The sequence below is a fragment of the Gopherus flavomarginatus genome, chromosome 1, assembly GCF_025201925.1.
Source record: "Gopherus flavomarginatus isolate rGopFla2 chromosome 1, rGopFla2.mat.asm, whole genome shotgun sequence".
Taxonomy (NCBI): Eukaryota; Metazoa; Chordata; order Testudines; family Testudinidae; genus Gopherus; species Gopherus flavomarginatus.
The window spans coordinates 69211800-69237258 of NC_066617.1; the positions used below are offsets into that span (position 1 = coordinate 69211800).

Genomic DNA, 25459 nt, shown 5'->3' on the forward strand with positions numbered 1-25459 from the left:
GGCAGAATCGTGAACTGGTTTCACCAGTCTCGGGTCCCTACCAGACAAAATGTGGTCCACCATTATCATACTACCAAACAGAATCAAAAGGTACATGTAAAAAACCTGCAATATTGCATTAAAAGCTATATTTGCAAAGAAGGGAATAAAATCTGAGCATTTCTGGAACCACTAAATTGGAGGTTCTGTGATTGTGGTTCTCATGGGGCCCCAAACACTGATAAACCAAAAACTAAGGTTATCAGCAAGCTTGCCTTCAGTTAGTCCTTTATGCCAGTGGCTCCCAACTGAAACTGTTCCCTCTTTCTCCTGTTCATCATCACATGCTTCCTTTGACATTTTCTTGTGATAAACTCAACATCTTTCATATTGTCAAAATCTTACACTTTTGAACTCAGTCCTTCCCGAGTATTTCTTTGTTTGTTTTAGTATCTAGTACACGGGAGACTTAATCCCATTTGAGTCCTTAAGTGCTAATAATGTGCAAAAACACTAGAAAAAGAAACTAGAAGTGTATCTGTTTCTACAGAGTGGTTCAGTTGCCTCACAGCAACCTATAATATTCCAAAACAAAAGTCTCATAGCACTTACTGGTGGTCTGGGGGGAACTGCGTTTTTTCATCATGCTGATGTCTCCTTTCCAGCCGTTAAATGGCATCTGAAGGAATCTTATGAACATGTTATGTACTTTTGAGATCTGTGTAAGCAATTTGTGGAATTGCCATGGGTGCTATGACCATGAATTTGGGGGGGGGAGATAGTCCATGAGACCATGCCTTAATTAAAATATGGCTTGTGCTATGGAAACATTTAGGAACCTTGAGACATAATTCTCCCAGCATGCATGGGAACTGAATGTTTTGGGCTCCAGGATTTCAACTTCTTTATACGTGCTTTAGCTTACATCCATGGACTAGTGACCAAAGTAAAACCCTTTTTCCCTGCAAAAAAGACACTAAAGGGCAAATTTTGCACCAAGCCTGTCTTAAGTTGGCTTTGACATAAAAGGAATCCAGAGTTTATGGTAAAAGGTAATGGAATCTTCTTGGATTGGTATCGCACTTTTGATGTTGAGTAGTAGTCCCTATGCTCTTAGCCACTGGGCTTTAGTCAAAGATCCACATGTCCCACACGGAACTATGCCGGTGTCTGGCCTACACAGATACCCTCAGTGTGTCAGCTTCTGTAATTCTCCCTACCCAGCTTACAGAACACTCCTTTTTCTCTCCTGTCCCTCCACACACACCCCCCCGGAGGCAGATGGGGGGAGCAAGACTTGGCCTGAAGTTCAGTGTTCTAGAAAATATTGACGGCCATTTAGTAGTCCAGGATACACATTTGTGCATTTATAGTACTAATAAAATAGGTTGTAGACAATACAAAACAGCTCTTGAATTTTGTGTTGAAAGCTATATAAGTATACAACATGTGTATCTAACGAATTATATTAAACTGACTTTTTCCCTGGGATATGTAAGTAACTATTTCATAGTAATGTTAGTCTTTCAGACATTAGATTGTGAACTCATTTGCTTTAAACAGTCATTAAAATGACTTATCCACCCTAATTTCGGTGGATAAATACATGTAAGTATTAGAACACGGATGTACCTCTAATGCATTTTGTTTACAGTATGGAGGAAACGTCTACCTGTTTTATACATGTTCAGATATTTTACACCTAGATATGTCTGCCTTCACTAAATATAGGAATGTGCTCTTGGCAATTATATTTACACCTATAAACAAATATTATTATTCTATATTTTGACATATAAACATATTAGTTGTATAAAGGAACTTTTTTGTGTTGCAGACTGTACAGTTTGTTCAAGGAATATTTGTTGAAAAATATGATCCTACGATAGAAGACTCCTACAGAAAGGTAATGCAATAAATTAAGTGATACTACACTAATAGTACAAGACACGGATCATTTTTGAAACTCTAAAATGAAGACTTTTTTAAAAAAAATTAGCAAATACTTGGCCGTAGAATCTGAATGGCAAGAGCATTAAACGCATTTAACATCACTAACTCATTTGGCATCTATGAAGCATAAATAAATATTCATGAGCCAATGAACAAGAACAAGTGATTATCAATATGGCTTCTGTTGATGACATAGCCACCTTTTGAAGGGCCTACCTAAAGAGATAATTGCAATTTAAGCTTAAATATTTTACTGTCTATAAAAAGTTAATGTGCAATATTGTTGTGTTACGGTTGATGTCATGATACTGTGCCTCAACGATAATACCAATTCAGTCATAAATTCCTTCATAAAATCAAAAGCCTGAATGCTCTAAACAGGTCTAAAAGTTTAGGCAATTATTACATCCTACAGTTAGAAGTACTTGATCAAGATACTTACAAACGGACTAGACTTGTGTTCAAACCCATGTTGGCTGGCTTCAGCTTGGTAAGGCGGGTACTAACAATGAACTCTTTAAGAGCTCACCTTTTTTTATATCCTCCTAATAAACAAATAATGTCATTGCCAGTTGCTAACTTTAGCTAAGAGCCAGTTTGGGCCCTTGAGTAGATACAATTTTAGGACTGGGCCCCCTTCAAGATAACTTTGGTATAGTAAAGATTACTTTCAGTTTTTATCATATATCACAAAACAACTTCTATTTATCTGTTAGAACCAGTTTGTAACTTCATCTATAATTTAGAGACCTCTTTTCACAGAAATCTTTTCTCATTAACCACATTCTAAGCTTAGCCTTCTCCCCAAAACTTGCCTTGTTCTAGATGCCATGTTTGTTCTAACTTTTGAACCTAATATTTTCAAGGCCTTGTTAAATTTTCCCCTATACTTTCAAAGCCCTTCCATGACTGCTAAAACCCCATTATTTTACTTAACCACAAAGCATACATTTTTCTTAATTTCTACATGGAAGGCATTGAATAGAGTAGGATTTGACTGCTACTGAAAGCTGTCCACAAAGGTGGGTTGGTGCCTAGTGTTGAAGTTGGGGTAAGTCCGGCTTGAGTCAGTAGTTAGTGTAGGGTGCATTAGTGAACTCATAAAACAGTGGTTCTCAAACTCTATACCATAATGAACCACTTGAGACAGTTCATTATATATACTTCAAATGAAACATTTAAAATAGCCTTACCTTGATGTGCTTTTAATAGGATGGATAAGTGTGTGTGTGTGTGTATAGCTTATCTAGTTGTGGTAAGATTGACCCAGACAAACTGCAGTGACACAAGTATCCCTTGTCCTGTCTTCAGCTGGAGGGGGGCTAGGCCCACCTCTGACCTGTTCCCCATTGTTGTCTACCTCAACTCGCTATTGTCAAGGCACTGAAGCAGCTAGCTGGTGGCTTTGTGCTGGCTTGGTGTTAGAAGGGGAATCACTGAGAGCGAAGAATATCCCAGACTTACTGCTTTTCTGATGACCAGATAGAGTCACTGTAGTGGAAAATTTTACTCACGTGAGATTTGTTCTAGCTCTAACTATACAGGAAATCTTTTTTTTAAATAAATAAGTACTTTTTTTAATCACAGCCTTGAAAGTAAGGGGCAAGAATTTCAAGTCCTGTCCAGTAATTGTTAGACCCTCACCACTTCAGAGTGTCTGCAGTAAATTACACCAAAAATACTAGCAAGCATTATGAAAGTGGTAATATGTTCCCTACTGCATGTATTTAGACTATTCAGTAGATCTCACCTTAGACTTGACATTTGCAAATATTTGAAAGATCCACTTTCAAAAGAAACTAAAGCCACTAGTTACTTTTATGAAATATGAAAAGGTTAAATGGTCTCAAGAAACAAATAAATTAATCTCTGCTTCTGTTAATAAGGGCTTTCAGCTAGGATTCATAACAAAAATTAACGTATTTCTGACTACATGTTGTCCTGGAATGACTCAGACTCCCATGGATTTCTTGTTCTCTAAATTGATCTGATTCTGGAAGTCATACTTAATGTGAACAATATCAGTACACTTCCCTCAAGCAAGGGCAATAGCAATGACATTCTAACTTGTTTTGTGGTTTCTGTGCTTCTGAAAGCATTGTTTTGTCAACTGCTGTACATGAAGTTCAGACTGTAATCTGCTTTAAGTATTAAACTGCTTTGAAAAACTTCAGAATTCAATGACTACAATATCTAAATTATTTCAACATACTGTTGACTTGAGATTTCAACCCAAGATGTCTTATAAAGGAAATTGTATTGTGTACACCACTTAACAGCATCCCTTCGTAGTACAATAGTGGCTACTGAAGAGGCCTTATACTCTTCAGAGGGAGAAGAAAATGGAGGAAATGTGGAAAAAAAACAATCTTTCCTTCTTAAGAGTTTTTTAAATTTGGTTCAGAAAGGAAGCCTAAATTTAAACTGTCAATCATACATTAAAAAACTAAGTAGCAAGCTCCCTTGAATGTATCAATTTGCAAAACAACTCTGCCAATCCTCCTTCATGGGTGGAGTGACATGACAAGGACCCATATACCTTGACGGAGAGAGATTCTGTCATATTGCACACTTAAAGCAAACTGATAAGTGAGAGATTACATCAGGGAATTTCTACCACCTCTCCATTAATCCAGTTTTCCATTTTAACGATCATCAACATGCCACTTTAACTTTCTAGCTTTTGATCTTTGCTTTTCCTCGCAAGTATCAAGTATATATGTTTACTTAGTGCCCATTGAAGCAAGTACAGACTAGTTGTGTTCTCTGCTTATGGTAGACTGTATAAAGATTTATAATACTCTTTAATATATGGGTAGCATTTTCAGAAGTCCCTAAGTACTGCTTTCAAGATAGGTAGGCCCCTAAATCACTTAGGAGTTTCTGAAAACTTTTACCTTTATCTCCTGCTTTCAGAGTGCACAAACTTATTAAAAGCCAGGATCTTATTTTCCCTTACTTTGTCTTGTGTATTATAAGATTAATTGTAAAGGGAAACTAATTGCCTATTTGACAGTCTTTCTTGTTTTGAGGAGAAAAATGTTAACCTCATCTTTGTTTTCTTGGCAGCAAGTTGAAGTAGATGCACAACAGTGTATGCTTGAAATCCTAGATACTGCAGGAACGGTATGTACAACTAATTAGCCTCTGTATATATGGATCACACTCAGGCACTTTTAAAAAATACTTCCAAAGTAAAAGTGGAATAACAGTCTGTGGTGGTATACTGGTTTTTAATCATCCGTGGTGTAGCACCGACCACATTTACCCTCACCTACACGTAGCTCTTCATTGACCAGTGTTTAAGCAGAATTGGACATAACACTGCAGAAAGCAAATTGTATGTTGCCTATGATTCTTGCTTTATCTCGTAATAGGAAAACCTAAAATTAAGAATTATTATTCTGAGGGATAATTCACCTATGTAGGCATCTTAAATTTTAGCCCAGAAGGTGGTAATCCTGATTTCTGTTGAGGAATTCCCTATACCTTGCCCTCTCCTGAGGTGTGGTATTCTTGTTTTATTCTACTCTCTTCTTGGCAGCCAAAGTTGGGCTTAAGTGGAGACTTGTGACATGTATAGGCTTTGTGCTGACCCTCTACACAGAAGTGAATTTCACCTTTTATGGCCTGATCCAAAAACTGTTGTTGTGGACTCCCATTGACTTCAATGGGTTTTGGATCAAGACTCTTAGAGCAGACCTTTTCCTCCTTCCCCCCCCCCCCCCCCCGCCACAACAACTGTAACAGCAAACTGGTCCAGTAACGCTTCCTTGGGAATTAGCAGCAAAGTTCTCCTTAAATGTATAAAATGATAGATTGAGTGGCTTTTTTTCCAAAACCAGTAACGCTTTTATCAGATGTTGTGATCAAATGTGGTTGTAGCAGGATGATAATGAAAAGGCAGAGGCCTCACACAGTTGCATTGGCCTTCTTTTTGCTTTTGTTTTTCAATATTACTCATTCAGAGTTTTATTCCCCTTAAACTTATTTCTCTTTAGCTATATTAAGTTTCAGTTTTCTTATGTTGAAGAAAACGTTTAACATTTTCCCCAGGTTTTTCATTCTCTGATTCTTTATTATTTCTGTCCACTGATGTATTTTCCCTGTAATTATGAACGCTTTGGATGTTGCATAATATATAAACTGTCCAAAATTTGTGCCCTACTGCTTCCCTCATTGCATCATCTTTATTCACTTCAGCAGGGAACTAAACGTCCTATTCATGTTACCTAGCTCCTATTGGGTCTTAACTTATGATTATGTCAATCACAACGTTTTTGGCACATGCTGCAGTCCTAGCACTACAATCTGTGTATTGTATGGTAAAGCCTTACCGTGTTATAAGTTTCTCTACTATGGTGTTTTGGCTTCTACTTCAGTTAAATGGTTACCCCCTAAATATTCAGTTGTCCATTATAATGTAAATGGAGTATAATGCATTCATTTATGTACCAAAACTTTAGGTTTAGGCACCTTCTTTTTGAAACACATCCTTTAGCATAACTAACTTGGTTTCATTGTTGAAATTGAGTTGAATGCATTTGGCCGTCTTTTCTACTTTATCTACCTAAACCATTGCTTAAATATGGAACTCTAACTCTGTTGGGTGGTTAATATTATGGTGACAGAAATAGGGTTTTTATTTGAATCTATGAATTAAAAGCTCTTAACCTTTTAGAATAAAGGGAGGACTGAGACCATCAAAGTGCTTCTTATGGCTGTTAAGCAGTATATTAAAGAACTGTTAAGCGTAGAAGGGAAGGTGAATGGATGGTGAGTGGAGAAGCTGGTGAGTGAAATATGCTGTCTTTTAGATATTGAATAGAGGGGTGTGGATGGAGTTGTGAATATCCTGGGTAGATTGGGTTGTAGGTATCTGAAATATTTCAATCTGTCTATATTGAGCTTATTTGAAGCTGTCTGAGTCATCTTGTTCAGTGTTGAATTCACGAGAGTGGCTGATTCTCAGGGCTTGTCCTCACGAACAGCGGTGCAGCTGCACTGCTTTAGTGAATCAGCTACTATACCTCCGGGAGAGCTGCTTCTGTCAGCATAGTTAATCCACCTCCCTAAGAGGCAGCAGTCTACACCAGGAGTTTTCCACACCCCTGAGCAACGTAATTATACAGAAGTAAGTACTAAGTCTCATTCTAACAGAACTAAGCTGTAATTGCGGGTATAGGAATTTTCTGTCAGTATGAATTTAACTAAAGTTGAAGGAAGTGGAAGGAAACAAGTGATTTGAATGGACCAAAGTAATGGAAGACATTTAAAAGTAAAACGTATAAGTGAAGTATCCATGTGGAAAGGATTCACTGTCCTCTCAAAAGGTGTGGAATGAACCAGGATTTTTCAAGATCAAATGTATATTTGAATGTAAAAGATTGAATTGAATCCTGCAAGTAAGATACTTCTAATGCCAATCTTGTTGAAATGAGCCATGATATAGTGGAAGGTCTCAAACAGGAACTGATCTTCAGTATCAGCTTAATTCAGAAACACATGCTATTCATCTTCAGCACCCTCAAAATTGTAAAGATCAATGGTGTGTGTTCCATAAAAGTGAAAACTTTATAAGAAAAGTTCCAACCTATTAGGTAAACATTTTGACTTCAAAGTGGTATAAAATTAGCAGTTTAAAGAAATGACTGAAGCATTTCACCTTGAGTATACGTCTCCACACATTTCGTCTTGCGGGTCCCACACTGGATGCTGCAGGGGAAGAAAGCTAAAATTAGAGGAAGAGCTCAGTTGTAACATTTGAATAAGGTGGTTGGTTTAGTGTATGAAATGACCCAATAATGTTTACAAGCATCCACACAGGGAAAAATGCACTCCTTGTTACTGCTATTGATACTAACCTGAAAAAAGGACAGAAGGTTGTTCAAGTAGCTGATGACATCCAGTAATGCACATAAAAGCGTGACATCTTTCCCACTTGCTCAGACAATGAAAATAAAACGAGATTCTCAGGTACAGTCATTCTGAACTTCTGGTATATGGACGTTTAGCACACTATCCAAACCTCCATGGAGAAAGAGAAACATTTTAATGTAGTCCTAAAGCATGCAGCAGTTGTAGAATGACTTGAACTTCCACAGTGTGCCTCATACATGATGGCCACTATTTCCTGTTGGTATTTGGGACTCTCTGGAAGGCTATATTTCCAGTCAACTACCAAATGGTGTCAGTTTACGTGGAGCATGAGGACTCTGATCAAAATTTCACACATTTTTTTTACATGAGACTACAGAGAGTAGAGTCGCAAAAAGAACAAAGTTCTGCAGGTGCCAGATGTGTGGTGTTGGGTGTGGGGCTTTTTGGTTGGGTTTTTTAGGGGGAGAAGGGGGCCTATCTCAGAAGAAATCTCTGGATCTAATTAACAAAACTGGAACAATGCAAGCAAGAAAAAATCAAAGAAACTATCGAACCTCTCCATTATTTAACCAAATTGAATGATAAATACCAATGTACTCAGTTTATAAAAATTACTGATACAAGTATCTACTGCACAGAGTAGTCAAAACTACTGGGACAAAATCATTCCTATGCTAAATCCTCTGCTTATAAGAATAATTTCGGGACAAGCTGACTACATGTAGTATGATAATAAAGTGCAATGACTTGTAATAAGGCAATAAAGCTGTCTTGAATTTGATCACATCTTGCATTTTTAGGCATTTAGTATGTATAAAGTTTAATCCCAGTGTGGGGGAAAAAAGTCAAGTCTGCGTGAGTTGACATAGCAGGGAAAAGGACATTTTCTGTAGATAACCATCTTCTGGAGTCCTATGATGATTTTTCCAAGACCAGCTAGAAATGCTTCTCAGAAATTGGGCATTCCACGGCCTATATTGTCTAAGATTCTCAAAGATACCGAGAGAGGGGGAAAAATGCCATCAGGCAAAGCATGTAGGGTCAAGGCAGCACTTATAAAGTGGATCAAAATTTGCCAGAGAGAGAAATCCCCCTGTAAGTGGACTGTTGGGGATGCAGAAGAACTGGCAGTGGCACTGGGCGTTATTGACTTCAGGGCCAGCTCTGGCCGGTTTGAGCACTTAAAAAATGAGGGGATTGTTTTTAAAGAAAATGCAAGGAGAATTCAAAGACGCAGACATTAGGTCACATGAAGAATGGTTAGAAAACAAGTGGATTGAAATGAGACATGGCTTTGCTGAAGACATTTGGAATGCAGATGAAAGTGGAATTAATTTTCAAGCCCTGCCTGATGGCACACTCACCTTTTTAAATCAGACAAAAGAGGAAAGAAATCTAAAGAGGATTACTGTTCTGTTCATCTGTTTCTTGACTGGTAAGAAAATGAACCTTTTCATCTGGAAAAGTCAAACCTCAGTGTTCTAAAAACGTGACACATCCTCCAGCCCTCTCTGTTACCAGTGCAGCTGCCTGGATGATGATGTATCTATTTGAGTGGCTGAAGGACTGGGTATGAAAGTTTGGGCCAGGAAAGGAAAAAGATTTTTGCCACTAGTAGACAACTGCACAGCCCATGTGACAACAGATGTAGCACTGAGGAATATCCGAATTGAATTCTTCCCAAAGAACAGAACTTCACCTTTTAACCATGTGATCAAGGAATTATCAGAACTGCCAAGGCATACTTTCGCAAGCAAATGGTTTACATGGTATTGCACCACATTGATGATGACAAAGCCACTGTCGTGGAAATTGCCAGAAAGATGTCTTTTTAGATGCCATTCTAATGCTTGGTCTGAGGTTGATCCTTCAACAATCTGGAATTGGTGGGGGGTGGGGGGAAAGAGGTCTGGCCATAGCACCCATGGAGAAAGCAATTGTTGAGCCACCAAGAGAACTCAGTGCACACACATTTGGAAGAATGGATAGACATAGATGACAATGCTTTTGTTACACAACCTGTCTGATGAGGATATTGCAACTGAGATCAGAGACCAATTTGAAGTAAAACCGGAAAACAATGCAAGGCAGACTGCTGTGATGATGAGGAGGTAATTGTCCCATCCTTGACGCGAAGAGTGCGATGACAGCTTTGACAAATGGCCTATTGTACAGGAGCTTCAAAGTTTTTTGTTTTTGTTCTGTTTTATTTTTTTAACCTCCTACATCACCTTGAAAAGGTGGTTAATGTTGTGGGTCATGCATTGATCCAGAGAACACTGGACAAGTTTGTAATCAGTGACTGTCTCTGCATTGTGCATTCACGGTGCCAGACATACCACTCTGGTGACAGATGGTGACACTCCAAAATAAATATTTGTGAGTGAATACTGTTAGTCCATTTTGTTTTTACATTTATATTTATGCTATGAAAGTCAATGTAATGTACTTTCAAACTGCAAAAAAGTTTACAAATTTTGTATCTATCTTTGGATCGTTAAGAGGTGTATGTAGCTCTGCTGACTAACTTTGTGTAAAATTGTAATATGCTGTACAGTATCAATAGCCTTGAATAAAAGCACCAGCTAAATAATTGGATGATGATGATAATAGCATATTGCTCAGTTAGAATGTTGATATGGTTTTGTTTCCATATTGTATATGTTTAAAGAATTTTTAGTTATGGTAAATGAGATGGTTTTTCCTCACAGGACTGCAGGCTTTCCTTTTGGACAATTTCCCTTTTTGGACTTGTGTTATGAAATGAATAACACAGTACAGTAGAACCTCAGAATTGTGAACATCAGAGATGCTTTACAACTGACCAGGCAACCACACTCATATGGAACTGGAAATACGCAATCGGGCAGTAGCATAGACAAAATAAAGCAAATACAGTATAGTACTGTGTTAAACATAAATTACTAAAAAAAAAAAAAGGAAGCAGCATTTTTCTTCTGCATAGTAAAGTTTCAAAGCTGAATTAAGTCAATGTTCAGTTGTAAACTTTTTAAAGAAAACAGTGTTTTGTTCAAAGTTACGAACAACCTCCATTCCCAAAGTGTTCATAACTCTGAGATTCTACTGAATGTGTTTATTTTTTTTCGTTGAATAAAATCTTAATGAGTTTCTTTTCACTCTGTTTTTTGGTATGAGAAATTACAATAGCTTTGATTTGTCACTTTTCTGGCATTATAGATTTCTTGACAGATCCTAGAATTGTTATCTCCCAGTGTGGTGTTTATAAAAAGACCAAAAGTCAGATCTATAAGAATATCTGAGGACTATAATATTATGCTTACAATGCACAGGATAAGCTTTTTAAAGTGCAATTTATGTTCCAAAAACTTCACCACTTGTGATCCTTGTCTGGCTTTATGTGGACATTGGTGATCTGGCAGCTTCTGTAAGGAAATTCAAATTAACCATTGTATGTCTTTTTTTCATTACAGGAACAGTTTACAGCAATGAGAGACCTCTACATGAAAAATGGACAAGGCTTTGCATTAGTATATTCCATCACAGCACAGTCCACATTTAACGACTTGCAAGACCTAAGAGAACAGATTCTTCGAGTCAAAGACACTGATGATGTGAGCAGTCCCCTGTTGTAGAAAAAACTGATATTTAAAGTCCTCATTATAAATGCTTTTTAAAGCTGTACTTGCTTTAATCAGAGACATCATTAAATTCATTCCAAGCTTTAATTTGAAAGGCAAATTGACCAGTATGTGCATTGTACTGAAAATGTATCTTCTGCATCAAGCAGTCAGGGGGAAAAAAAATCATGCACTTTTGTATGATGTCTAAGGTGAATCTGTCATAGTCTGTTAATCTTTTGCTTTTAAATATTCCGTAAGTATATATCAGCTTATTTTGACTAGTATATCTAAAACAGAAGTACTGCAGAAGACCCCATCTTTCAAGCTTCTGAGTTTGGTCTTACAATTTCAGTCTTCATTGTTGTTCTGTGAGTGCTTATAACAGTTAGCTATAACCCAATTTTGCTTTCAACAGTATTGTTATAAAATGACTATTTTAGCCGTAGACACATCTTTGAATTTCTTGCTTACTGAAAGATGTACTGTAATTGTTAATCAGAATGTCAAAATGACCCAGGTTCTTTTTTTTGAGATAGTATTTGCACGACTAAACTTAGTATTACTTTCACACAATCTTAATTTGTATCCCTCTGTTACTAATGACTGGTCTTGAACATCTTAATGAGACTGAGCCTTTCACCATTTAATTGGGGCTATATTACTACAGTACGGGAAGTACATGGATAATTTTATCACTTGAGGTGAGGGATAACTTTCAAAAGTTTGAGTTTTATTGTTGCTTAAACTTGTGTTGAGGAGCAAAAGAAATTATTGCATAAAGGAAAAAGAGGGAGATTTAATGTGAACAGCTGCGTAACAAGTCTTATTTTGAAGCATTTTAAAGGGGGTGATATCAACTAGTAACACCGTTCCACTTCCTTCTTAGAATCATTTGTTTTGTTGGCTCTGAAGATCATAATCTTGTTTACAGTAACAGACATTAACGGGGGGAGGGGCAGAGGGAAGCTACTTCCAGCTTTTAGTTAATCTATTAAATGTTCATGAGGGATCTTGACTAATCTTCCTGAATAGATGTAGCTATATCTGCTACCCCTACTGCATGGACCCAGGAGACACTGAACTCTTAAATTTTCAGGAAAGTTTGTTGTGGGTGTACTACTACATGCACAAGATCTGGTGTATATCTTCACCTCCAGTTAATTCTCTTTTCTCTAATGGAACCCTAAGAGCAAGTATCATCCCAGTGTCATGAATGGAGGAAGAGCTTCATTTCTAGATAATATGAATCTTTTATTTGCATCCGAACCGGAACAAGTTATTTTTCTATTTTAGCAACAAATGAGCATTGCAAGGAATTGGACGAAAACCAAGGCAACTCTAAGATTTTTTTAAACTGAGTCTTAATTAAAAGTGTCATGCTTTTATGGGCAAACAGGAAACATCCAAAGGCTGCCTAAGTGGTGTATTTAGAATCATTTGGTACTGAAATATGTATACTACTTTTTGTAAACTCAAATCTGAAAGTCATTCAAAAGATGTGGAAGGAGAAGAGCACTAATATAGAAGATGAGAGTTCCAGGTTGCCACTTTGGCTAAAAACTAATCCTCTTGAAATGGTTTTCATAGATTTTTTTTTTCCTGTTTAAATCAAGATTGGAAATAAAGTGTAAATTTTTAACAGAGTAACTAACCATTGGAACAACTTACCAACAGTTGTGGATTCTCTATCACTGACAATTTTTAAATCTAGACTGGATGTTTTTCTAAAAGAGATGCTCTAGGAATTATTTTGGTGAATTTCTGTGACCTATGTTATACAGGAGGTCTGACTAGATCAGTGGTTTTCAACCTTTTTTCATTTGCAGACCCCTAAAATATTTCAGATGGCGATGCGGATCCATTTGGAAGTTGTAGTCATAGTCTGTGGACCCCCAGCGTCTGCAGACCACAACTTGAAAACCACTGGACTAGATCACAACGATCCTTTCTGGCTTTGGAGTCTATGAAGAAGGGTGAGCTAGGTCTGGGTAAACTCCTCAAGGCCAGATCATCCAATCTATATTCAAGTAATAAAACTCAATGAAGTCTTGCCTGACAAACTATAGGACTTGTCCTTAAAGTGTAGTTCCACTTTGAAAAGTGACTGATAAAATGTAGTATAAAGGCTTCATGGGGCTGTTTCAGTGCCATCTAGATCAAATGTTAGCACTAGCAACTAAAAAAAAAACTTGTCAGCTGGCTTCTTTCCTCTTCTGCATCATCTCAGCCCTGTGAACTAAATTGTGCCCTCTGTGATGTCCTGTGTAACCCTGTATTTGGTGGGTTTTCACATAGTAACTTGCCTGTAAATGGAGCTTAAAATAAACAGTTCTACTGAGGCACTGCACAAGAAGGAATGGAATCCAGTTTGCTCTCTTCTATTCTTGTTAGCTCTGCAGAACTAACCAGTTATGGAAGTAAAACTAACTGCTTACATGAGTAAGCGGGTCTGACTTGGAATAGGAGCAAATATCTGCATTTTAAAAAGGTCACTGTACATAAAATCTCATTTTAAATGAATAGCTGTATTTCAGGGCTTTTCCAAGTGTATTTGAAGGTACTTCAGGAAATCTAGCGGTAAAGCAGCTTCCAGTCTGTACCAACCATATCCTTTTAAAATGTGACATGGAACCTGCTACACTGATCAACTTAGCCTCATAACCTTCTCATTAGTATGTTTATGGGTTACTGCTTTTTATTCCACAAGAAGTGGGATGCGTGGAAGAAAAATCTGAGTTATATATTGGGAACTGAAGTTCTTCAAATAGCTAATCCTAACACATTCATCCTATCTGCTCTACTTGCCATTCCCAAATCACTTCAGATTATTTACATCTGACAGATAATGGAAACTGAAGCGGGAACATGTCCCGTGTGTTTGTATATAGGTATAGGGTCGCTGGCACTCAGTGTGCATCAAACTTTCCTGAAACTTAGTTCCCAGCAACTCCTGGGTCCACTAGCAGTGTGCACAGGCAAAGAGTGGGGATTATGGACATTACCCACTTTGAAAACTCCAGTTACAGGTAAGTAACTCAGCTATTTGTCATTAATTCAAGGTCAGAAACTACTTATGTTGCATAAGCTTGGTTTCGCTTCAGATACTTGAATAACACAGCCTTCTCTGAGTGTTTGCCACATAATTCATTATTGCAGTCTTTTAGGAAAGAGATACTTGGGGGAAGACAGAGCAGTGCAGAAGCAAATTTTCTCTGACAAGGCTAAATGAATTTGGTAAACAGCTTTGAGTAAATTGCATCAAAACTGTTCTCTCTACCAAATCAGTTGGAAAGCTTAGAATGCTATAGCTAAGTTCCACAGCCATGTATTTTCTACCAAATGATAATATAAACTACTTTTTAGGGCTGTCAAGCAATTAAAAATAAATCATGGTTAATCCTACATTTAATCGAACTGTTAAACAATAATAGGATACCACTTATTTAAATAGTTTTGGATGTTTTCTACATTTTCAAATGTATTGATTTCACTTATAACACAGAATACAAAGTATATAGTGCTCACTTTATATTTTTGATAACAAATTTGCACTGTAAAAATATTTTTTCAATTCTAATAAAAGTACAGTAGTACAATCTCAGTAATTAATTCTACATCTGTAAGTTCAATTTTATCTACAAAAAACTGCATTCAAAAACACACCATGTAAAAATTTGGAGCCTACAAATCCACTCAGTCCTACTTCTTGTTCAGCCAGTTGCTCAGACAAACAAGTTTACATTTGCAGGAGATAATGCTGCTTGCTGCTTGTTTACAGTATCACCTAAAAGTGAGAATAAGTGTTCGCATGGCACTGTTGTAGCTGGCATCGCAAAGTATTTGTGCCAGATGCACTAAAGATTCATATGTCCTTCATGCTTCAACCACCATTTGAGAGGACATGCATCCATGTTCATAAGGATTTCTTCTCGATAAACATCCAAAGCAGTGCTGACCAACGCATGTTCATTTTCATCATCTGAGTCAGTCAGATGCCACCAGCCGAAGGCTGATTTTCTTTTTTGGTGGTTCGGGTTCTATAGTTTCTGCATTGGAGTGTTGCTCTTTTAAGACTTCTGAAAGCATGCTCTACACCTCATCCTGCTTAGATTTTGGAAGGCCCTACAGATTCTTAAACCTTGAGTGATGTAGCATCTTTAGAAATCTCACATTGGTACCTTCTTTGCCTTTTGTCAAATCTGCAGTGAAATTGTTCTTAAAACGAACATGTGCTGCTGGGTCATCTGAGACTGCTATAACATGAAATATATGGCAGAATGCGGGTAAAATAGAGTAGGAGACATACAATTCTCCCCCAAGAAGTTCACTCACAAATTTAATTAATGCATTTTTTTTTAACAAGTGTCATCAGTTATGGAAGCATGTCCTCTGGAGTGGTGGCTGAAGCATGAAGGGGTATATGAATGTTTAGCATATCTGGCACGTAAAGACCCTGCAATGCCAGCTGCAAAAATGCCATGCGAACTCCTGTTCTCACTTTCAGGTGACACTGCAAATAAGAAGAGGGCAGCATTATGTTCTGTAAATGTAAACAAATTTGTTTGTCTTAGCGATTGGCTGAACAGGAAATAGGATGAGTGGACTTGTAGGTTCTGAAGTTTTGCATTTTGTTTTTGAGTGAAGTTATGTAACAAATGTAGATTTTTTTTTTTTGTGTAACAATTGATTTCACTACAGTACTTATGAGGTGAGTTGAAAAATACTATTTCTTTTGTTTGCCATTTTTCAAGTGCAAATATTTGTAATAAAAAATAAACAAAGTGAGCATTGTATACTTTGTATACTTGCAATTATAATCAATATTTGAAAATCTAGAAATTCAAAAATATTAAATTTCAATTGGTATTGTTTAACAGTACAATTAAAAATTGTGATTAAGCATGATTAATTTTTTGAGTTAACTGCCATTAATCAACAGCCCTACTTCTTTTGTATTTTCCGAGGACACTCCTAATTTTCTGTTTTGCAGTTTCTTTTGAGGAGGGGGCACATAAGCCTACCCCCCAAAAAAAAATTGGGTACAGTTGTCATGGGATAAGAGGGAAGATCCTTTCATGGATTTAGAACTGATTTAAAGACAGGGAACAAAGGATAGGAATGAATGGTAAATTTTCAGAATGGAGAGGGGCGACGAGTGGTGTTCCCCTAGGGTCAGTCCTAAGACCAATCCTATTTAACTTATTCATAAATGATCTGGAGAAAGGGATAAACAGTGAGGTGGCAAAGTTTGCCGATGACACTAAACTCCTCAAGATAGTTAAGACCAAAGCAGACTGTGAAGAACTTCGAAACGATCTCACAAAACTAAGTGATTGGGCAACAAAATGGGAAATGAAATTTAATGTAGATAAATGTAAAGTAATGCACATTGGAAAAAATGACCCTAACTGTACATACAATAAGATGGGGGCTAATTTAGTTACAACTAATCAGGAAAGAGATCTTGGAGTCATCGTGGCTAGGTCTCTGAAGACATCTGTGCAGCGGCAGTCAAAGCAAACAGGATGTTAGGAATCATTAAAAAATGGATAGAGAATAAGACACTATCTTATTGCCCTTATATAAATCCATAGTACACCCACATCTTGAATACTGCATACAGATGTGGTCTCATCTCCAAAAAGATATACTGGTATTAGAAAAGCTTCAGAGAAGGGCAACGAAAATGATTAGGGGGTTGGAATGGGTCCCATATGAGGAGAGATTAAAGAGGTGTCATAAACAGGTAGCTAAGAGTTAATGTCTCTTTCACCTATGAAGGGTTAACAAACAGTGACCTGCAAACACCTGACCAGAGGACCAATCAGGAGACAAGATACTTTCAAATCTCATGGAGGGAAGCCTTTGTTTGTGGGTTTTGGGTTTGGGTTTCTCTCTGGGTCCTGGACAGGACTAGAGGTGCAACCAGGTTTCTGCCAATCTCCCTGCTACAGTCTCTTATCTATTCAGAATTGTGAGTAAGAAAAGGCGATCATAGTCTTTTAATTTTTTTTTTCATTTACATATGTGTACTTGCTGGAAGTAGCTTAAATTGTGTTTCTGCTGGAGAAAGTTTCTTTCTATTGTTTATAAGTTGAAAGACCTTGTAACTTTTTACCATCTAAAGTGCAGAGATAAAACCTTTTACTTTTTTCTTTTTCTTATTAAAAGTTTTGCTTTTAAGACCTGTTTAATTTTTTTCTCCTAGTTAAGGTTCAAGGGAATTGGTGGGGAGAAGGGAAGGATAAATTTTCTTTGTGTTATATTCACACAGCTTGTATTGCCTCTGGGTGAGGGGGAAGGTAACACTCCTCTGGGTGTGGTGATTCAAGAAAATGAATCAGGCGACCTCCTAGTGTTCACAGGGCGGGAAGAAGCGGGGAGGAAGAAGGGAGGAGGGAGGGAATGGCTTATTTCCCTTTGTTGTGAGACTCAAGGAATCTGGGTCTTGGGGTCCCCTGGGAAGGTTTTGGGGGACCAGAGGGTATCAGGCCCTAAAAATTCCTGATTGATGGCAGCCTATCAGATCTAAGATGGTAATTAAGCTTAGGGGAATTCATGCTAGTACCCATATTTTGGACGCTAAGGTCCAGATTTGGGAATTATACTACGACAAGAGGCTAGGAAGTTTCTCAGCTTGGAAAAGAGGAGACTAAAGGAGGATACGATAGAGGTATATAAAATCATGAGTGGTGTGAAGAAAGTAAATAAGGAAGTTATTTACTTGTTCTTCTTCGAGTGATTGCTCATATCCATTCCAGTTAGGTGTGCGCGCGCCGCATGCACGTTCGTCGGAGAAACTTTTACCCTAGCAACCCAGGCAGGTCGGCTGGGCGCCCCCTGGAGTGGCGCCGCTATGGCGCCCAATATATATCCCAGCCGACCCGGCCACCCTTCAGTTCCTTCGTACCGCCCGTGTCGGTCGTTGGAACTGTGGAGCGTGGCTTCGCTGACCTCCACACTCCCTAGCAGCTCATTTCGCTATCGTTGTATATAGTAGTTATAGTTTATTGTTGTGTGTGTGTGTGTGTATATATGTGTGTGTGTGTATATGTGTGTGTGTGTATATAAAATATAGTTGTTAGTTAGTCAGTTATCTAGTGTTATTAGTGTAGTTATTAGTTGTAGTTTGAGGGGATCGGGGACCCCCCCTCTTCCCCGCACCGGGAGCCGGAGCTCATGCCTGGCTCATCGGGCTTCAAGCAGTGCTCGGCTTGTCACAAGCCCATGCCAGTTGGAGACCCCCATGACTCCTGCTTGAAGTGCCTCGGGGAGTCGCACTTATCAGCCAAGTGCTCAATCTGCAAGTCTTTTAAGCCGAGAACCAAGAAGGAGCGTGACATTAGATTAAGACAGCTCCTTATGGAAGCGGCCCTGACACCTCCGCCCTCGGCACCGAGCACAAGTCAGCCGGTAAGCAAGGGCACCGCCACGGCACCGAGCGCTGCCACCAAGAAGCCGGCACCGAAACCGAATCCGAGCTGCTCCCTCTCCCCGAGGCCGAAGGTGGCGAAGGCGCAGATCATCCCGCCACCAGCTGCCTCGCAGTCAGAGCCTGCGCCAAAGACGGATCGCCCGGCACCGATACCTGCCACGGCACCGTCTAAGCTGGTACCGTTGACTCCGACCTCACGAGGGCCGTCGAGTCCGGCACCTGGCGACTCCCCGGTGCACACCGTGGTAGAGCCTGCTTCGCCTTCTACCCCGGAGACGTTTGCCGCAGCGAGGGATCTGATCGCCATCACCGAGGCGCCGTTGCGGGTACTACACTCCATGGGCAAACCGACCCTGACCAGACCAGCTTCGGTCAGCGTAGCAGACCGGCACCGCTCCAGATCGCGGTCCCGCGGACACTCTGCATCGAGGCGTCGCTCATGCTCTCAACGTCGATCTCGGTCCCGGCACTGGTTAGACTCCCAGCACCGGTCAGGCTCCCGGCACCGGTCACCTTGGCACCGCTCACGCTCCTGGCACCGGTCAACGTCCCGAGCGTCAACCCGGTACTCCCGGTACCGCTCCAGCTCACAGCACCGCGGTGGGCGCCGCGCCTCCAGGAGCAGATCGCGACAGAGGCACTCGGGATCCCGGTCGACCTCCCAGCACTGAGCCGGTCGCAGATCCCGGTCTCGCTCTCAACACCGACACCGGTCACCACTACCCAGAGGTGTAAAGTCTTTCTTTCGCCGCTCCACCTTGGCCATCTAGAGGCACGTCGGCATCCTCCCAGGCGGGTAGCTACTACGAACGGGACCAGGATCCCGAAGTACCGCTGGGAGTGTTCCAGGACCCCCACCCGCAGGACGCAGGGGCCCAACAGTGGGGTTTTTGGACACCCTGGGCATATCATCAGACCCAGGGTGCACCCGTGCCCCAGACACGTTCTACCGCCTCAGAACATCGGGTGCCAGAGGCCACTGTTTCCCGCCCCCCCCCCCGTGGTTGAGTCGGATAAACAGCCGCCACCAGACTCCCCGGGTCAACTCGAGCAGGAACCAGTCCAGGAGCAGGAGACCGCACAGGATGCCCTCATCCCAGGAGTATCCTCCTCCTCCTCGCCAGATGAGGCAGTGGCTGGGTCTTCAGCGTCAGGACCCCCACCGATAGACCTCAGGGCCCACCAGGACCTCCTCCGTAGAGTGGCCCTTAATATCAACCTACCTGTGGAGGAGGTCCCAAAGGTTGAGGACCCGGTAGTGAGCATCCTCTTGGCCGATGCACCTACCCGGGTAGCCCTCCCATTCATAAAGACTATCCAGTCTACCGCCGATAACCTGTGGCAGTCACCAGCCTCCATCCCGACGACAGCTAAGGGAGTGGAAAGGAAGTACATGGTACCCTCTCGGGGGTACGAGTACCTATATGTCCACCCTCCTCCTTCCTCCCTAGTTGTCCAGTCTGTCAACGACAGGGAACGGCACGGCCAACAGGCTCCAGCCCCTAAGGCCAAGGAAGCTAGGCGAATGGACCTCATGGGGCGCAAGGTGTATTCGGCTGGGGCCTTGCAACTCCGTGTGGCCAATCAGCAGGCCCTACTGGGCCGTTATAACTATAATATATGGGCGGAGGTAATATATGGGTGGAGGTGGATAAGTTCTCCGAACTTCTACCCCAGGACTCACGCCCGGAATTTAATGCGTTCCTGGAGGAGGGTAAGAAGGTGGCCAGGACCTCCCTCCAGACCTCCCTCGACGCGGCTGACTCAGCAGCCAGAACCCTGGCCTCGGGAATAACCATGAGGCGCATTTCATGGCTTCAAGCCTCCACACTACCTCCGGAACTCCAATATACAGTCCAGGACTTACCCTTTGACGGGAAAGGGTTGTTCTCGGACAAGACGTTCTCCAAATTACAAAACCTGAAGGACAATCGAGTCATCATACGCTCGCTGGGGATGCATACACCTTCCTCCCAGCGTAGACCCTTCCGGCCCCAAGCACAACGCCCATACTTCCCACCCCGTCAGAGGCAGGACCTCAGTAGACGGTGTGGCCGGGGGGGCCGCAGATGCCAATCCGGCTCCCAGGGAGGCCAAAGCCAAGGGCCCTCCAAGGCACCACCGGGCTCCAAGTCCGGCTTTTGAAGGTGCGCCCGGGGACGGCGTACCAGACGCAAGACAGGATCCTTCCCCTACCTTCTCCAACCGCCTCTCCCACTTCCTCCCGGCGTGGTCCCGGTTAACTTCAGACCGTTGGGTGCTACGCACGGTGAAGCACGGATACCACCTGCAATTTGCTTCCTCACCCCCTTCCCGCCCCCCTTCCCGGTCCCTCTTCAGGGACCCCTCTCACGAGCAACCCCTTCTGCAGGAGGTTCGTTCTCTCTTCGTGGCGGGAGCTATAGAGGAGGTACCTCTAGGTGAGAGAGGCAAGGGGTTCTACTCCCGATATTTTCTGATCCCCAAGTCCAAGGGAGGTCTCAGACCCATCCTAGACCTGCGGGGCCTCAACAAATGGATGCTCAAGTTGAAGTTCCGCATGATCTCCCTGGGAACCATTATCCCATCCCTGGATCCTGGAGACTGGCATGCCGCCCTCGACATGAAGGACGCGTACTTCCATATCGCCATCTTTCCACCACACAGGAAGTACCTTCGCTTCACGGTCAGACATCAGCACTTCCAGTTCGCGGTCCTACCCTTCGGCCTCTCCATGGCCCCGAGGGTGTTTACCAAGTGCATGGCCGTTGTGGCCGCCCACCTCCATCGGCGGAAAATCCACGTCTTTCCGTACCTCGACGACTGGCTTCTAAAGGGGTCCTCCCAGTTGCAGGTGCGGCGACATGTCGAGGCCGTTACAGACCTCTTCTCCCAGCTAGGCCTGCTTCTCAATGCCGAGAAATCCAGCCTGGTCCCCACAAAGAGGTTGGACTTCATAGGCGCGACCCTGGACTCTACTCAAGCCAGGGCTTACTTACCTCAAGCCCGCTTCCAGACGATCGTCGTGATTATACGGAGCTTGCAGGCCTCCCCAATCACCTCGGCTCGCACCTGCCTCGCACTACTAGGGCATATGGCTGCATGCACTTATGTGATGAAGTATGCCAGGCTCCGAATGAGGCCCTTCCAAATGTGGCTTCATTCCGTATTCCGCCTGGGCAGGAACCACCTAGATGTATTGGTGACGGTCCCCCCCCCGACCCTCTCCGCTCCCTCGACTGGTGGCTGACCCCATCCCTAGTATGCGCGGGGATGCCGTTCCATCCACAGCAACTGTCGATGACTCTAACAACCGATGCATCATCCCTGGGGTGGGGGGCCCACCTAGGGCACCTGCGTACCCAGGGCCTCTGGTCGTCCCAAGAGCTGTCACTCCACATAAATGTCCGGGAGTTGAGGGCAGTCCGCCTCGCCTGCCAGGCGTTTCAATGACGCCTACATGGCCATTGTGTTTCCGTACTCACAGACAACACAACGGCCATGTGCTATATCAACAAACGGGGGAACCCGTTCGTCTCCCCTATGTCAGGAAGCCATTCGACTCTGGGACTTCTGCATAGCCCAGTCGATAGATCTGGTGGCATCCTTCCTCCCAGGGGTCAAGAACACACTGGCGGACAGACTCAGCCGATCCTTCCTATGCCACGAATGGTCGATCAGACCGGATGTCATCCATTCCATCTTCCAGAGGTGGGGATTTCCCCGCATAGACCTCTTCACGACCAAGTCCAACAGGAAGTGCCAGGAGTTTTGCTCCTTTCCGGGTCTCTCTCCCGGGTCGATCACGGACACATTTCTCCTGCCATGGACCCGCCACCTACTGTATGCCTTCCCTCCGTTCCCTTTGGTGCACAAAGTCCTGTTGAAACTATGCAGGGACAGAGCGCATCTAATCCTGATTGCACCTGCGTGGCCCAGACAGCACTGGTTCACCGCCTTGCTGGACCTGTCTGTGGACCTTCCAATCCCCCTTCCTCTCCACCCAGACCTGATTACGCAGGATCAAGGCAGGCTCTGTCACCCGGACCTACAAGCCCTGCACCTCACGGCATGGCTCCTGCATGGCTGAACGCGGCGGAACTCAGCTGCTCCGCACCAGTCCAGCATACCCTCCTTAACAACAGGAAGCCTTCCACTCGCTCAACGTACAGGGCCAAGTGGAAGCGCTTCTCTTGCTGGTGCGCTACTCAGGGGGCGAACCCTCCGCAGGCCCCGATTCCCACGGTCCTAGACTACCTCTGGTACCTTAAGCAGCAGGGCCTGGCGACATGCTCCTTAAAGGTACACTTAGCGGCCATATCCGCCTTTCGACCAGGAGAGGGTAGCCGCTCCGTATTCTCCCACCCCTTAGTCGCCAGATTTGTTAAAGGCCTGGAGCGTCTCTACCCCCCCGTACGCCGCCCTGCTCCTACCTGGGACCTTAACTTGGTCCTGAACAGGCTCACGCTCCCGCCATTTGAGCCACTGGTGACTTGCTTGCTCACGTACCTGTCATGGAAGACGGCCTTCTTGGTGGCCATTACATCGGCCAGACGGGTCTCCAAGCTGAGAGCTCTCATGGTGGACCCACCCTACACCGACTTTCATAAGGACAAAGTGCACCTGCGACCCCACCCGGCGTTCCTCCCTAAGGTTGTTTCTGCCTTCCATACCAACCAGGACATCTTCCTCCCGGTCTTCTTCCTGAAGCCACACTCTTCTCGGAGAGAGCAGCAGCTACACTCCTTAGATGTATGCAGAGCGCTCGCTTTCTACATTGAGCGAACAAAGCCATTCCGGAAGTCCCCTCAGCTGTTTGTGGCGGTCGCAGAACGGATGAGGGGTCAACCAATCTCCTCTCAGAGGATTTCCTCCTGGGTGACTGCATGCATTCACGCATTCTGCGACCTAGCTCGTGTCCCCTCTAGCCACCTCACGGCACATTCCACGAGAGCTCAGGCGGCGTCGGCAGCCTTCCTGGCGCACGTGCCTATCCAGGAGATATGCCATGCAGCAACCTGGTCGTCGGTCCACACATTCACCGCACACTATGCGCTAGTCAGACAATCAAGAGATGATGCGGCCTTTGGCATAGCAGTTCTAAATACCGCCACGTCTCACTCCGACCCCACCGCCTAGGTAAGGCTTGGGAATCACCTAACTGGAATGGATATGAGCAATCACTCGAAGAAGAAAAGACGGTTACTCACCTTTGTAACTGTTGTTCTTCGAGATGTGTTGCTCATATCCATTCCAAACCCACCCTCCTTCCCCACTGTCGGAGTAGCCGGCAAGAAGGAACTGAAGGGTGGCCCGGTCGGCTGGGATATATATTGGGCGCCATAGCGGCGCCACTCCAGGGGGCGCCCAGCCGACCCGCCTGGGTTGCTAGGGTAAAAGTTTCTCCGACGAACGTGCACGCGGCGCGCGCACACCTAACTGGAATGGATATGAGCAGCACATCTCGAAGAACAGTTACAAAGGTGAGTAACCGTCTTTTCCCAAAGTATAAGAATTAGGGGCCACCAAATGAAATTAATAGGCAGCAGATTTAAAACAAATAAAAAGTTCTTCACACAGTGCACAGTCAACCTGTGGAACTCCTGACTTCAAGTTGAGTAAGGATGGAAAACTTGAACAGGAGTTGTGTGGTCTCAACTTGTAATTTAACCAGTCAAGTAGTTTTTTCACTAGCTGAATACAGCTGGCAGTCTTCAGTTAGGAGAGGCCTTGGAGTGAATAGCTTGAGCTGACTTAATAAAATGAACTCACTTGAAATATTTTGCACATGTGACCAGATCCTGGGATAACAGTTCAGTGTACAGTTCTGTAACCTGATCATCTTCAAATCAAAATGACTTGATGTAACTGTTAACAAGTAGCACACAAAATCTGCTTCATGTAAGATCCCAGGTTTCTCTTGTGCTGCCTTTTTTTTCCCTCATCAGCTGTAGTGATTCAGCTTCTGGCTTCAACTTTACGTGTATAATTTAAAATATCTGTCCTATTTAGGTGCCAATGATTCTAGTTGGCAACAAGTGTGACTTGGAAGATGAAAGAGTTGTGGGAAAGGAGCAAGGACAGAATCTAGCAAGGCAATGGAATAACTGTGCATTCTTAGAGTCTTCTGCAAAATCAAAAATAAATGTTAATGAGGTAAGGCTTATTACCTTAAGAGAAAAAACAAATGAATTGCTTTTCTAACAACTTACTGCTTCTTGCTGTCTTAAAAACAAAATTCTGAACTTCCAGTTAAATTCCCTTAGATTTCACTGGGCAGAATTGTACCCCACAAGAAATTTTATATTATTAGATGCTTGTAATCAAGACTTACCTAGCTGTTTATAGCTAGCTTCCTAGTTATAAACTTACGGCTTTGGGCTTGCAACTGCTTTTATTTCTGCTTGTTACAGATTTTTCACTGAACATGCAAGTGTTTCATTGTTGTACTCAGTTGTTCATTGAAAACACATTGGGCAGAACACTTGTTCTTGCTTTTTCAAGTTTTTTTTTACTCTTCTGATAGAGATGGAAGTACAGGATAGCTTCTTGGAGACCAGTAGGGAGTATCCCTGCCACAAGAAATGTCTTGCACAAACGTCGTTGCCAATTGTGTTAATATAAATGATCT

At 42.5% G+C, this 25459-nt stretch overlaps 1 protein-coding gene across 1 annotated transcript in view; it reads left to right on the forward strand.

Moving 5' to 3' along the window:
- The window catches only part of RAP1B (RAP1B, member of RAS oncogene family), a 77480-nt gene that overhangs the window by 46467 nt on the left and 5554 nt on the right, over window positions 1-25459 (forward strand). Inside the window, exons 3-6 of the mRNA XM_050924152.1 lie at window positions 1817-1885; window positions 5002-5058; window positions 11265-11405; window positions 24841-24984. Of these exons, the coding sequence (XP_050780109.1) occupies window positions 1817-1885; window positions 5002-5058; window positions 11265-11405; window positions 24841-24984 (411 nt within the window). The remainder of the gene's footprint in view (window positions 1-1816; window positions 1886-5001; window positions 5059-11264; window positions 11406-24840; window positions 24985-25459) is intronic.